This window comes from Triticum urartu, chromosome 2A, assembly GCF_056163025.1.
Source record: "Triticum urartu cultivar PI428250 chromosome 2A, HENAU_Tu73, whole genome shotgun sequence".
Classification (NCBI taxonomy): domain Eukaryota; kingdom Viridiplantae; phylum Streptophyta; class Magnoliopsida; order Poales; family Poaceae; genus Triticum; species Triticum urartu.
Window position 1 is genome coordinate 720,793,670 of NC_141874.1, and position 16,035 is coordinate 720,809,704.

The 16,035-nt window shown below is 43.9% G+C and overlaps 2 protein-coding genes across 2 annotated transcripts; one reads left to right on the forward strand and one right to left on the reverse strand.

Annotated features, from left to right (window-relative positions):
* The first annotated feature begins 2,224 nt into the window (after nt 1-2,224).
* LOC125540070 (BRAP2 RING ZnF UBP domain-containing protein 1-like) lies at nt 2,225-7,094 on the forward strand. The gene is made up of 12 exons (XM_087545142.1): nt 2,225-2,647; nt 2,726-2,841; nt 2,922-3,030; nt 3,148-3,262; nt 3,841-3,938; nt 4,645-4,760; nt 5,392-5,638; nt 5,728-5,781; nt 5,940-6,083; nt 6,176-6,240; nt 6,496-6,550; nt 6,654-7,094. Exons 1-12 carry the CDS (start codon nt 2,240-2,242, stop codon nt 6,807-6,809), a joined length of 1,683 nt encoding a protein of 560 aa, XP_087401268.1. The 5' UTR covers nt 2,225-2,239; the 3' UTR covers nt 6,810-7,094.
* A 426-nt stretch (nt 7,095-7,520) lies between these two features.
* On the reverse strand, nt 7,521-15,529 carry LOC147987136 (uncharacterized). The gene is made up of 9 exons (XM_087542292.1): nt 15,433-15,529; nt 14,412-14,703; nt 14,144-14,330; nt 13,833-14,036; nt 13,590-13,757; nt 13,163-13,516; nt 12,961-13,080; nt 9,704-9,962; nt 7,521-9,595 (listed from the first exon to the last, which is right to left on the reverse strand). The coding sequence occupies exons 1-9, from the start codon at nt 15,527-15,529 to the stop codon at nt 7,521-7,523; spliced, it is 3,756 nt and encodes a 1,251-aa protein (XP_087398418.1).
* Between the last annotated feature and the right edge of the window lie 506 nt (nt 15,530-16,035).

Below are 16,035 nucleotides of genomic sequence, written 5' to 3' on the forward strand. Positions count from 1 at the left end.
TCCAGTATTCTCTTCAACTGAATGGCAATCATCTTAGAAATAATTTTATATAAAATGGTGCATAAATGATAGGCCTGTATTGCGTCACCTTCTCTGGATCATCTATTTTCAAAATGAGAATGATAATAGTATCGTTCTAACCTTCAGGAAATAACCTTTTGATTAATTGCATGGAGCACTTCTTCTGTAATAGAATCTCCCAAAATGTTTCAACATTTTTTAAAGATCACCGCATGAAGACCGTCCTTGCCACGGGCCTTTAAATCCCCAATAGAAAAAAAGCACGTTTTACGTCTTTAACTGAGTAGGGTTGGTTTAGGTTATCGTCCATTGCCTGGTTCACCCGTGGCACCATCTTCTCTAGTAAAGTAGGATCAATATCATCTACCTCTGAGGTGAACAAGTTCGTGAAGTAATTAGAAACCAAAGGATTTAATTGAGCATGCCTCTCTTGCCAAATTCCTTGGTCGTCCCTCAATTTCTTAATCTTATTTATGTGATGCCTTCTGCTAATATAGTTTTGGAAATACTGGTGTTTCGGTGCCCAACCTTAAGCCAATTGAGCCTACTACGTTGAGACCAGTACACCACCTCTTGCTCAAGAAGCTTTTCAATCCCTTCCGATAATTCCTTTTGCTTCGCCAAGTTAGCTTCGTTTAAATCCATACGGGTTATTTTCTCAAGTTCCTTCTATATAGTTCTCAACTTGCGCTTGAGGCTCTTCCAAGACTGCTTTGTCTCAGTGGTGCAGCTGATCATGAACGAAGTTCATTTTTTTCTGCTAGTCCCGCACCCTGCACTTGCGGATCCGCACGATCCCAAGCGTCCTGAACCACATCTCTGAATCTGTCCTCTTTCAACCATCGGGCTTCGAAGCGAAGAATGGCCGATATATTTGTATCAGGTACGCCTCCCTCTGACATACACATGATGATAGGACGATGATCAGATCGGTCGTATTCTAGATTTGTTACGACAACATCTCCAAACTTATTGTTCCATGATTGTTCGTCAAGGCCTTGTCCAGCCTCTCTCTGATGTTCCCTCTTTTCCATGTAAATTTGTCACCAATGAAGCCAAAGTCCTCTAAATTACAATCATCTAGCGCTTCACGAATGGAGCCTAAGGTTATCCCCCTCCTTTTCAAAGGAGTATAAGACTTCATTCAGATCCCCCATTATCAACCATGGTAAGTTCCCACTAGTGTTCAGATCACACAACATTCGCCAGGTCTGATGCTTTTCTGCCCAGCTTGGCTCGCCGTACATGCCCGTGAACCTCCATACATTATCTATCCTATAGTCCACCAAGACATCAATAAACTTGTCTAACTTAAACCGCAACGAAATATTGACATCTTTCTTCCATAACAATAACATACCACCACTTCGTCCATCACTACAAATGACTTCTTTACGATCCATCTTCAACCTCCTCATCAAGCAATCTGTCGGATAACCATCCAAGTGTGTTTTCGACAGAAAAAGAACATCAGGTTTTCTTCGACATTTAACATCAAGAAGGGCCCTCACAGCCGCGTCCTGGAGGAGACCACGACAATTCCAACTAAAAAGTTTTATCAGTGTGAGATTGATTAGAACTCAACTTCTCCTCGTTGAAATCATAAACTCATACACAACATATATTACTTCGATCAAGATGATGGAGTAGAGACACATCTACTATGGAAGACCTGTCACGGAGATGACCAAGACCTCCTAGTAGAGAGAGAGACCAACCACGACGTCGAACGACATGATCCTAGGACAACAATCGCCGGCAGCCGCGCCGCTGCCGGGCCAACAAAACCCTAGTCACCTGGGTGCTCTCCTAACCCAACTGAGACCCAGCGGAGTTAGTTCGGGAGAGAGAAATATTAGCCTACCTCCCAGGAAATCCAGCTCTTGGTGTTCGTCTCTCCCTACTACTCCCCCCGTCCCATAATTTTAAAAGTTTTTGACATTAAATTAGGGTAAAGACGCTCTTATATTATGGGACGGAGGGAATACTTCTACTCTATCTCCGAGCCTATCTAGAAGCGTCTCAACATTGAAGACTTGGAGTCCTATTTTCATGGTATGCCTCAATGGACGCGCTTCGCATAAAAATTATGCCCAAGTTTGTTGAAGATTTTAGACATCACGACGTGCAACTTGTTTAATTTAGAAATGACATTTCCTCAGATAGCTTATAAATAACAAATCGGATTAAAAAACCCAGACCGGATTATTATTTTCAGATGAAAATACCCCCGACACGACCGAAACTCCCAGCAAACCAAAACATGTTCAGCCTTCGAATCCAGTCCGTCGAGTTGCCCGACGCCCTCGCCGCCCTCACCGTCGCCGCCGCCGACGATGTCGGCACCAGCAGCTCCGCCGCCGGCGGCACAGCCGCATCCAATCCCATCTCCCCGCGCTCCAGCAACCCTCTCCCCTCCGCCACATCCGCCACAACTCCTCTCGAGCTGCCCGGCGTGACCTCCGCCGCGCCCGCACGGAACCCTAGGATCCACCACACCCGCGGCATCCTCCACCTCTACCGCTCCTCTTCCTCCTACGCCTCCGCCGTCGCCGCCACCGCCACCCCCTCTTCCTCCTCGTCCGGCCCCACCGCCCCACCGCTCCCCTGCGACTCTCTGCTCCCGGTAACGACCCCGCCTTGATTTCTTACTAATTTGTTCGTTTTTGCTCGTGCTCACGCCTTGTTTCCCCTCACTCGGCAGTCATGGCGCGGCACGCGCCTCCTGGTGCTCGCCGTCCCAACCCGCCTCACGCCAGACGACTTCGTCCGCTTCTGCGGCCCCTACGTCGAGCACGCCTCTGAGATCCGTGTCATCAGGTGAATTTCCAGACGCATTTAGAGTTGATTACATTTGATTATGGTCACATGACACTTTGTATGCGACGCCATGATCATAGTGACGATGGGGTAGAGGACCGGTACAGCGTGCTTGTGGAGTTTGAGGATCAGAAGAGTGCCGATGGATTCTACCTGGACCTTAATGGCTGGAGGTTCTCGTCCTCAGAGGTTGTGAGATTGTTAACTTGGTCTTGGTTGGTTTATTGATCTTGTGTAGTTGGTTTACTGATCTTGTGCACTACTACTGCTAAATTTTGAAAATGTGCTTGCTGTTCCATCGCGCAGGTAGAGGTGTGCCATGTTCTGTTTATAGTTGCTGTGCAGTACACATCATCCACTGAGTTGGCCGTCATCCCACCCGTTGGATCTACTGAGCTTCCGACTTGTCCTGTTTGCATAGGTTAGCTCCTTTGAGGCATACACACAAGCTAGTATTGTGTTAACATTGGATATGAACTTCGTGCAAAGTGTACTTCTGATTATGGCTGCATTGCTGGAGAAAACCCCAGTTGTAATAATCTAATAAAAATATTAGGCACTTTTATTTCTCAGAAATACCATCTGCAAACATCAAATTTACATCTCTGTGGAGTTTTTACCCTCACAAAATCCAGATTACCTTATTTAAGGGCAGCCCACAATATTAGGCAAATCAATTTTGATGCTGTCTTTCTCTTACAGACAGCTTCTGGAGGCAACCTTTTAAGCTACCATGTAGTTTCTATCAAATTGCAGAACTGTGTCTGGGGTAAAATATAATGGCTTACGCATGCATTTCTGTTGTTTAACTGTAACCATCCACAGATACACCCACTTGTTTTCTGGCTACAGTTTGGAAATCATATAATTAGATCTACTAATATTCCATTTCCTCATCTTCAATTTTTAGAATTTTTTGCTCGTCACTTTAGTTATGTATCTAGTGTAAGGTATTACATGACCAGTCTGTTCCTTGACTATCTTTTCTGTGTGATTCAGAAAGGTTGGATCAAGACATTAGCGGAATTGGGGCTACTAATTGTGACCATTCTTTCCAGTGTTCGTGCGTTTCAATGTGGGTCAGTTCATCTTGTCCGGTAAGGAAGGTTCTTCTTAATTACTGTTTCATTGCGTGCTAACGGGGAAACTAGGAATCACTTTGTTTCAGATGGAAGTCATCTTTTCTTGTTTTGTCTTTACACTACATCTGGGTTGCCATTACTCATTTTATATAAATCTTCTCATGCGTTCACTTTTAATATTCTTCAGTAGGACTGGTTAGTGAAGTAAAAAGAATTCCATAGCAATGTCGAATGTGCAGTCATCGGGTGACTGATATCACACATTGGGCTTTATTTGTACTCTTGGACACCCTGAACCTACTGAGGTTCAGGGGTATTTGCAGTGTTAAATATTAAACTTTGTGTCTGTTGCTCATAAGAATAAATTTCACTCGGTATAGAGTATTGAATGTTCACACCAACTGCTTGAATCTAATTATCTAAGATACATATTGACTTAAATATTAAACCATGTGTCTAGTGCTCATATGAATATATTTTTACCTAGTATAGAGTATTGAATGTTATTGCCAGCTGTTTGAATCTAATTATCCAAGTTACATATTGATTTTCACTTCAATTGACTAGATCATAAAATTGCAAATGAGTAAATACTGCTTTATAGACACAAACATTAATTGCAAGTTTCCAACACTATAACCACATGTATGTGTAGCGTTAAATTGTCTGTGTATTGGGTTCCATCGTAGTTTGCCTTTATTTATTGTTGTTTCCATTTCAGGTTTGTCAGTTCTGTCAGAAGCTGTCTGAAGCTCCTACAAATCCTACATGTTCTGTTTGCCAGACCTCTGAAAACCTCTGGATCTGTGTGATATGTGGTTTTGTTGGATGCGGAAGGTATGCTACCACGGACTGACTGAAAGTGTACCAGAACTCGTAGTCGTCCTACTATGGCAGGAATGCTTAAGCATTTCACACCTTTACATAATATGCTGTACTGGTGCACTCAGCAGAAGTTAGGAAGAAAGGAAACCTACATTGGAGCTTAACTATATCATCACTTGTACTACTCCCAGACTCCCTGATATGTGGCTTTTATATGTAGTAAAAGTAGGAAACCTACATCGGAACTTTACTATATCATCACTTCTATTTCTCCCAGACTACCTGATACATGTCTTTTATGTAGTAATAGTTATTTCCTTTTGACCTTTTCTCATCAGAAGTTCAGAACTAATAGTCACTCTGCTATGTGCTATTTCAAAGCATTTAACATGAAACTTAACTATATCATCGCTTTTATTTCTCTTAGACTCCCTGATACCTGTCTTTTATGTAGTAATAGTTATTTCCTTTTGACCTCTTTTATCAGATGTTCAGAACCCATAGTCGCTCTGCTATGTGGTATTTTGAAGCATTTAACATGATTATTTAAAGAAAACCTATGTCAGAGGTTAAATATATGATTAATTCTACTTTTGTCAACATGCCCAAATCAACCTTCACTTTATTAATTTGCCGTTTATAGGTATAAAGAAGGGCATTCAATCAGGCACTGGAAAGGCACTCAGCACTGCTATTCTCTCGATTTGGAAACTCAGCGTGTTTGGGATTATGTTGGTGACAGTTATGTCCATCGACTCAATCACTCAAAAAGCGATGTAAAGCATGCTAAGTTCAGTTCAAAGTGTGAATATCCCGGGGACAACTGTGTAAACTGCATGCACGATGACTCAGATATGGGTGGAGTTATGTTTAGCAGCAAAGCGGACACAGTAAGAGATTTAAGTTTCTTTGTTTTGATTCTCTGTAACACCTTCTTGGTATTCTTGTTCCTCAAAATCATGTGCCCTGCTCTTGACAGATTGTGGATGAATACAATCGTCTTTTAGCAAGCCAACTTGAAACTCAGCGAGAGGTGCAGTGCTCTTTCCTTTGTAGTACTATTTTTTTGTATGGTCACTGTCCATTGTATTGTTCTAGAGCTTCTCATATAGTTTTTCTTGGAGATAAATTTTGTTATAGTTATGTACTATTCTGATCCATTTATATGCCTGTGTTTGTTCATATTGACAGTATTACGAAGCTCTTTTGTCAGATGCTAAGAAAGAAAGGGAACACCACATTTCTGTTGCTGTGGATAAAACTATAAATGATAAGCTTCAAGAGCTGCAACTTAAGCTTGAAAATACAATGTTGGAGAAAAAGAAAGTTGCTGAAGTGAGCTTATTTAAATCACGCTGCCTTTTCTGTTATAATGTACAACCAGTTTGCCTATTGAGGTAAATGATGTCCTATGGCTTCTCCTGTAGATGAATGAAAAGCTCACGAAGAGCCAGGATATATGGCGCCAGACAGTAAAAGGAATAGAGGAAAGGTATGTTTTGATCTTTCGACCTGAAAATGGTAGTAGCCGTGCAACAGTCAAGATGTGTGATGTGAAAGAAGTCAAATAATGCATTTTTGGGGGCACATTATGAATATAGATACTTGAAATGATTTACTGAACTATATACTTTATGTCATGTTCAGTCTTATTTAGAGGTTGTTTGAATATTCTCCTTTCATATCTATTCCATTCTAAAATGCCACAAGTTTCCTGTATCCTTTTTTGATGATTCTTCATTCACAGGGAGAGAGCACAGTTGAAGCTGAAGGATGATACGATTCTTGACCTGGAAGAACAGGTGCCTATATTTTTCATTGCTGTTTCTTGTAAAAGCTATAATATCTGGAGGTGGGTTTCAGTACTAGGGGCATTCGTTAACATGTCCTATTTAATCCATGCAGATAAAAGACTTCAGATATTCCATTAAGTTGCAAAAGTCTATTGTAAAGAGTTCACATGCTGATGATCTCAAAGGAGGTATGCTGGTGCCACTGGCCATGGAATCAGATTCTGGAAAGGGTAAAAGGTCGTCAAGAACAAGCAAGAGAAGAACTTAGCGGCGACTTTGCTAGTATGAATGCATGAACCTCCACCATTTTTGTATATGCTAAGATTCTGCATGTTAACTTCTGACTTCATGTGAGAAGCGCAAGGTCTCTCTTTCTTTGGAGTTTCTCTCACTGTACTAATCAAGTTCATCTGATACACTCAGCGAGAAATGGTAGAATCTACTACAAAATACAATTACATTACTTACCCAGAAAGAAATTTCAGGAGTGCACAGTACATAACTGTAATATTGTTTGCATTACGTAACTTCCAGTTTGTAATTGTTCAGGTAACTACGGCTTGAGAATTACGGATCTTCTGCATGGATGTGTAATAGCTCAAGCACCATAAATAAACGACATTTTCCTGAACCACCTAAATCTCAACGTTTTAGATAAATTCCTTTTTACGGACTCTTACAGAGATAAAATGATTTTAGCAAAAGTTCAAAAATAGAGGAGGCTGGTGATCTGAAAGGAGGTATGCTGGTGCTACTGGCCATAGATCAGATTCTGGAAAGGGTAAAGGTCGTCAAGAACAGGCACGAGAAGGATTTAGCAGCGACTTAGCTAGCATGAACCTCCATTATTCGCTGCATATGTAAAGTGTCTGATATATTCTCTTTAATAAATAGTACAATCTGTTACAGAAAGAAATTTAAGGAAGCTCCATGGATGTTACATTTAAAGTATACATATCTAGCATGTAATGCTCAAGCGCTACTGTTTGAGTACTAAAGATCTTCCGTAAGGATGAAAAAATGAGAACCGAATGGTGGCCCAAAATGCCAACACAAAAGCGGCAGCCGTGACCATGTATAGAACTGGGTCACCGTGCGTCTCTCCTGCATCTTTCCCCGTAGCAGGATCTGGACCAGGAGCAGCACAAGTATTTGCCTGAGTAATGTTGTGAAGGTTGGTGTTGGGTAGGTAGCTGTCCATGCTGAATGAGCCGAGCTGTCCATAGTTTGGTATGCATCCTGACAAGTTGTTGTATGCCACAGAGAATGCTCCCAATGATGATAGCTGGGTTAACTGCCAAGGTATTGGTCCACTCAGCTCGTTGTGGGAGAGGTCCAAGCTTTCTATTTCCTCCATGCCGCCAAAGGTCATTGGTATTGGACCAACAAAGAAATTGTTGGATAGGTTAAGAGATTTGACATGGCTCAGATTTCCTAGCTCCCAAGGAATTTCTCCATCCAACAAGTTTGCAGATAGGTCGATCCCTGACATTGAAACAAAGAAGCTTCGTCCATATGTATAGAGATTCCCTTTGGTAGCAAAAGTGAAGTACGTTAACTCATAGGAAGTAGTGTACTGGAACGACGGCCACTGTATGTCTTGGACTGGCTTAAAAATTTTATCATCTGAGTCACCTTTCAAAGAGATATTGCCGATACATGCTGGCAGAGAACCTGAAAGCTTGTTATGGGACAAATCAATTATCCTCATGTACATGAGTCGGCACAGGTTTGGGGTGATCTGCCCTTCAAACTTATTTCCGCCCAGTGAAAGTAGCCTAATGTTTTCAAGGTAACCTACCCAACTGAGGTTGCCCATGAACTGATTGTGTCTGATATCCAAAGCAATTAGACTTGACGTGTTGAAAAGGGGAAAAGAGATATCACCAGATAAGGAGTTCCCAGTAAGGTTAAGAAAATTCAGTATTATGAAGCAACTGCTTGGTACAGACCCAGTAAGGTTGTTGCGCGAAAGATCTAAAAGACGAATTGCTCTGTAGCGACAAATGTGTTGATCAATTTTGCCGGTTATACGGTTGCCACCAAGATTCAGGACTGACAAGGAGGGGAGATTCCAAAATGACGTACTGAGTTCCCCAAGCAGCTCGTTATCATGCAAATCAATGACCCTTAGATACTCTCCTGCCAGATCACCAGGCAATGTCCCTTCAAATTTATTACCATCCAAGCACACTGCAAACATATTGGTCAATAATATATTATTCATCCCACCAAAAATCAGACCACCAAGCTTGTTGTTTGAGACCTTCAAGGACAATAGTCCGGGAAAATTGTTAAAAACACAAGCTGGAACCTCCCCAGAAAGTTTGTTGTTTGATAGGTCTAAAAAGCTCATGGAGCTGATCTCGCACATTGATGTTGGTATGTGCCCAAACAAGTTGTTACTAGAAAAGTCTAGAAGATACAAATTTGGGAACATTGAGCTGAGGTTGGCTGGCAGCTGTCCTGTGATATGGTTCATGTGTATGTTGATAACACTGAGTGAAGATTGGGTATGCCATATTGGGTCCAGAGATCCAGTTAGCGAGTTATTCCCAAGATTTAGATCCTGTAGTGTTGCTTCCTTTGTAAACAACCAATTTGGCATGCTGCCTGGCAAGTTATTGTTGGACAAATCAAGCACCTCTAAATGACGCTGTGTGCGTAAAAAATGTGGTTCTGCAATAATGTTCTTGTTAAGGTCACAACCAGCGAGCACTAGATCTTTCAATTGGAACGGCGGTGTCCATCCAGGAATATTGACGTCAATAACTAGGTTACCATTGCCTGAAAGATCTATCTCTTCTAACTTTGCGAGGTTTCGGAGCCAAATGAAAGAAAGTTTACCACTCAAATTATTTTGGGAAAGCCGAAGACTCTTTAGAGACAATGAAAGATCCGAAGATGAATTTATCGGAAATTTTCCTCCGAGCAAATTAGCTGAGAGATTCACCCGTTCGATATGTGGAAGAGAAAACAAAAAAGTTGGAATGATTCCACTGAATTGGTTGGAGCTCAAATACAACTCTCGTAGATTCTTGAGAATTTGAAATGCTGCGGAAGTACCAAAATCATGTATTAATAATTAGAAAAAAATGGTGACACCATCTTTATTGATATGATAAGTAGGAAATGCTCATTCTAGTAGGACTGTAGGAGTACCTTGTTCAGTCGGTAGAGCTCCACTCAACTTATTATACTCCAGATGTAAGACCTCAAGGGGGACTGGTGCTGAAGACAGATTAATAGGAAAATGTCCCTCTAAGTTATTATTTGAAAGATCTAGGAACTTCAGATGAGGAAGTGCAAATAATGACACAGGGAGAGATCCACTAAGCTGGTTGTGACCTAAATTCAAGCTTCTGATGCTTTCCAAAGCTGTCATACATACAAGTGGAATAATTATTACAGGTGGCAGAAACTGAGGTATGAAACATACATATTGTTCTATAAAAAGATAATTTGGAGCACACATACGTACCTTCCAAGGCTAGCGAACAGGGATAATTGTTTGATAGATCAAGGTATTCAAGCTCATGTAATGCAGAAAACACTGTTGAGTTTAAATACCAATGATCGTGTGAACTAGTCACAAATATGTACGAAAGATCGAGATGAGACACTCGCTGGGTTGTATTGTTGCATTTCACACGCTCCCACGAGCAGCAGTCATCACCATCCTCCCCCCATGAATTAGTCACGCCCAAGGAGCGCGCTCTCATAAGGGAAGACCGAATATCCATTAGTGCAGCCCTCTCCTCCACGAAGCAACCAGAGGACAAGTGAAGCATGAACTGTAACGACAAAAATAGTACTACTATCGAAAACAATAATCCCCATGGTAAGCAGCTACCCATAGCTAGACTTTGGGAGAGAAATGGTGAGTGGTTTTGCAGTTCTGCAGGCTTTCCTTTTATCTTCCGCTAGCTTTTTTACTTCCTCCATTCCACAATGTAGTGCTTCCTCTATCCCCGTGTTTCAACTTTGACCGTAAATTTAACTAACAAGACCGATTGCGGCAGGAGCAAAAATTATATCAGTGAATTCGTATTCGAAAGAAGTTTTTAATTATATAATTTTTTCTCCCGCCGCAGTTGGTCTCGTTGGTTAAATTTATGGTCAAAGTTGGGCCTCGAAAAGCGCGGGCACACTATATTTTGGAATGGAGGAAATACTAACTATAGACCATGAGTACAGCTTGGCACACACACGGTCAGTATACATGCATGGACCACTGGAGATCATGTTGTAAATATATTTCCATGCACTCTTGACCAGGTGGATGGCCAATTAGTTGCAGCCGGCATTAGGTGCCGGCTAGACCTTTTTTTTAACAGTATAAGTGCCGGCTAGAATTATCAAGTTCTAAAGACGCCATATGGGGGTCCAAGGGAGACAGGGGTGTGCACATATGTTTCTAGAGATACTATACGAGGCTCATGAGCTAGCCAAGACATCGAGAATGCACCAAACCAAATTATTACAAAAGGAGAAAAAGGAAAATAAGTGATCAACAGAACAACTCCGGCAAACATCAACATCAACCAGCAATGATGGCAACTCCAGATTAACTTAGGTGGTGCTTAATTTTAGACAAATGATGCATCTAGGAAGAGAACAACGCACAAGCGCTGCCGTCGCAGGATCCAACCACTAAGATGAGATGAGATCATGGGTTTCACCCCGAAGAGAATTCTAAGAAAACTTCAGGCAATGTCTTTGACAAGAGAATGTCGCGTGAACACCACCATTACTAGGTTCTACCATTGAAGGTCGGACATAGACCCCCAACCCCTAAAACCCAGGCCCAGCACTCAAAGAGCACCACCTAACCAAAATCACCCACACCTGACGATCCATCACCGCATAGCTACACACATGCAAAGTACACACGTAAATCTGGCAACGCAATTGGGACCACACCCATGAACACACATTGTCAAGTTGCGCCTAAGGAAGTTAGCTATCGACATCGGTCCCATGACGGTGAGACCAGACCACCATGTAGAGCCGAATTTATTCTCACCGCCTTTGAGCAGATGTCTGGTCTTACAATTAACTTTGATAAGAGTGAAATCTTCCTGTTGGCGCGCGCACGGGGCAGGGTAGAGAGAAAACTAGAATCTACCATGAAATATTTACTTGTGAGCTGGGAGAGACCCCTTTAAAATACTTAGGTCTCCCTGTCTCTGATATTATGCTGAGAAATAAATTCTTGAAGGTTGTGACGGAAAATATTGAGAAGAGGTGTACTTGCTGGCAAGAAAAAAAGCTTGATACAGCTGGAAGAATTACTTTCACTACTGGAATTTTCATATACGCCGGGTGTAATGCTTTTCGCCGAGTGTTAAATCATGGACACTCGGCAAAGCAAGATTTGCCGAGTGTCACTCTCGGCAAACCCACCGTCACGGCAGACTGACAACTTTGCCGTCACTGCCTCACGGCAAAGAGGCACCGCACGGCAAAGTTGCAGACGCCAAGAGCCGCTCACGGCAAAGAGGAGCCATGTGGCATGCCCGTCCGCAACAGACGGCTCCGTCAGTTACTGCGTATTTTGCCGAGCGTCACCCTCGGCAAAGCATATGCAACATCCTATTTTTTTGTGTGTGTTCTTTCTAACTGACATGTGGTCCCACTGGTCACATTTATCAGTAAAAGTTTTAAATAACTTGCTAAATATTTTTGAAAAAAATGACGATATCTTTGCCGAGAGCTGCTCTCGGCAATCCTTCTGACCAGTATGACAGCGTGGCCCACATGGGGGCTGACACTTTACATAGCTTTGCCGAGAGCTAGGCTCGGCAATGCTCGCCTTCTTTTCCAAGAGCTGCTCTCGGAAAAGTTGTGGCACAACAATAGTGTCCCAGACGACCATGTTTCCGAGAGGAGCTCTCGGTAGTATATCCTTTTCCGACTGTTGCTCTCGGAAATCTTTCCCATCCATTCTGCTGTCAAGCTATTTCTTTTCTGATCCCTGCAGATAAAAACAACTGCAGTGCAATTTGATCATATATAGGCATAATTTGATCTAGTCCACACATATATAGGCATAATTTGATCATATATAGGCATAATTTGATCTAGTCCACACATATATAGGCATAATTAGGGATAGTCCACATATTGTCACACACAAGTCGAATGTATTATCCTAGTAGACGTCACACACAAGTCGCAAATTTATACATATTGTCACTACTTGCAAAACACGTGCACGTCACAATAGAAGTACACTTGTTCATATATAGATCATCTTGAGGAGGAGAGGCCATCGGGTTAACATTCCGGAGGAGGAGGAGGAGGGGCATCACTTGCACTGCTTCAAGATTGCATAAGAACCTATAAGATGAGAGTCACGTGAGGGTGGTTCGTCCATATGTAATGAATCTTCTACTCTAGTTTAGATAATGTTCTACCTGTGGTTGATCCTCAAGTAGCTTCAACCTCTTGTTCGTGTCTTCCCGTTCCTTTTCTCTGGACTCCTGCTCAGCCTGCCGCCTTTGCTCCTCTTCAACAGCCCGCTGCACCATTAAATCCTGTAACATGGCATTAGGCTCATATAGGTTGGAACGGTGCTATTTCGAGGCATGGACGTAAATGAAAGGTTAGGATGCTAACCTTGAGACACGCTATCTCAGGTGATGTGGCGGTTGGGCGACTCCATATGGACGGAGTTGAGCTGGTGCTCGACGCGCATATCTCGCGCAACTTGCGATGCGATGAGGTGGCGATCGCCCCGTTGCAAAGGAGGTGGCGGCCATGGCCCTTCCCCTCGCCAGCAATGATGAGAAGCTCAGGATCAAGGGGCTTGGACATAGGTTCAGCTTCCTGCCCGTGCACCTCCTGGAAGACCTCTTTGAAGGTCCCCCACTTCTCCTCTGCCGACTCGCTGCAGAACTCGGCGCCATCCTTCCCCTTGTGGCCTTCTCTCCAGGCTTCCAGGATGTGGACCGGGCAACCAGCCTTCGCCTCCTGCAAAATTAACCATCAAGTTGAATGAACCAAGATGCACCGTGCAAAAAAGTTAACATCTTAATCCACATACCATGTGTTGCTTGAGAGCGGTTAGGTTCCGGCTCCCCTGGACATGAGCCAGGCCTGGCATTTTGGCTCGTTCGTTTCCCTTCTCCACATGCTGCGCCTGCCATGCTGGGTCACACCACATATCAACCAGGGCCTCCCAACAATCCTCCTTCATCCAGGGTTCCTTCACCTAGTCAGACAAAATCGAATAATTGAGGAACAAGAGGGATGAATCAAAGTACTAGCAACCGATGTAGTCACTTACCACTGACAGGTATTCTTCTCGCGACAAGTTGGTCCAGCAAGCAGTCTTCCTTGTCATCTTCTCTCCCTTCTCATCGAGCGGCCGACACTGCATCACGACTTTGTACCGCAGCGTGTGCTTGAGGTCAGAGAGTATCTTTCGGGCAAATTTCACGATGCCTTTGATCGCCTTCTGCTTCTCACCATCCATGCAAGCAAATGTTTCCTACAAGAAAGCATATGGCATCTTCTCACCATCCACGCAAGCAAGGATTTGGATATGGAAAAATGCAGTGGCCGGAGCGAAGATACTTACAAAAAAGCATTGATGACCCGAGTGGCCATGGTGACATTGTGCTCGTCTGTGTTGTGTTGGTAATGCTCCCAGGTTAAACCTGGCGACGGCGGATCGTCATCACCCGGCTTGGACAATCCAGGGAAGTGCTTCCTCAAGAGGGAACCGATGACGTGGTTCGGCGGGCGTGCTCCCTTAGGTTGTGTCGGGATAAATTCCCATTGACTGCATGATATAAAAGACAAGCATACGTGAGTGTCAAAGCTATGGCATCCAAAATATGATGGAAATGAAATGCTTGCTTACCCCTCTCCCGTCGGGCAAATGACAGGACGGTTGCTGGCAGAAGTTGGTTCCGGGACCTTCCCCGGACCACGCCCGAATTTCTTCCTCTTGGAAATGTTGCTCGAGGTAGACCCCGAGCCGTTCGAGGCCTCCATGTCGCCCAACTCGGTAGCGAGCGGATCTGGTCCATCTAAGTCCACTCCGACATCTCCATTCGATGATGACTCGTCGTCGGGAGTGGACTGGTGGGAGGCGGACGCCTCGGTCCTACCAATCGGGACTCTCCGGTACTTACTAGTGCCTCCATCAGAATCTAAAAAACAAAATAAATATGGTGAATATTAACCACACTACTTCAATAGGAATCAAACTTTTTTTTGATCAAAGAAGGGTTTTTCCCTTCCGATTTTGATTAAAGAAAACCAAGCCAACAGGTATTCACTTTGTTGATTAGTTTACATATCTATGTTAGGGACGATGACTAGTTGGATGCTTGGTTTCATTTCAATATTTCAATATAAAAGTGGAGCCGGCCTATATGTCCAAACTAAAAAAATCGTAAGTTATGTGAAAGAAGAGTATAAGCACAGCCAAAATGGTAAATAAAAAGTATTGAAGCATACTCCATGGTTTATTCAAGCTTCATTTTAACTGGATGTAATATATGCCAACAAGCATAATTCATATATGATTCCCACTCTTTAGATCTTATCAAATCTGACTTGCAGGTGCATTCAATGCTACTTATATAAAGGAGGCGAATTTAACTCATGAGGCAAGATTTTCGCACATCCAAAACTACAAACTTGTAAAACTAGAAACTACAAACTCATGAGGCAAGATTTTCGCACATCCAAGATTTTTGCACATCCAACACTACTTCACTAATGGCATTGAGTATTTATTCACTAACTAATGATCATTGCCTGCTCCACCGGAGGCATTGCCTGAGAAAGAGGACCCCTGCCACCACGACTCTCAATGGCGGAGGAGGACAAGATACAGAGACGAGAGAGGGAGGAGAGGCCGGTTTTGTACTAACCCGAGGGCATCTCCAGCTGCCGCGCTACCCGAGGAGCTCCGCTATGGCGGCCGTCCTCGCGCCGCATCGAAGAACTGCCGCGCCGGTCGCCGGCCATGAAGCTTGGTGGCGACGATAGTTGGGGGCGGTGGCTGCAGTTGGTGGTGGTGGAGGAGGGGTGGCGGTGGCTGCAGTTGGGGGCGGTGGAGGAGGGGTGGCGGCGGTGGTGGCGCGGGGTACAGAGAGGGGGCGGTGGCCGCAGTTGGTGGTGGTGGAGGAGGGGTGGCGGTGGCTGAAGTTGGGGGCGGTGGAGGAGGGGTGGCGACGGCAGATGGTGATGGTTGAGGGCGGTGGTGGCGATTTCGGCGGCGGCGGCGGCGGTGGCGCGGGGAACAGAGAGGAGAAGAATGAAGATAGGAAGAAAGGGGAACGGTTAAGATCTAGGTTAGATGCTTTACCGAGAGCAACTCTTGGAAAAGGTAGAACTCTCGGAAAAGGTAGCTGTCGGTGTCAAAACCGGTGGATCTCGGGTAGGGGGTCCTGAACTGTGCGTCAAGGCCGGATGGTAACAGGAGACAAGGGACACGATGTTTTTTACCCAGGTTCGCGCCCTCTCGATGGAGG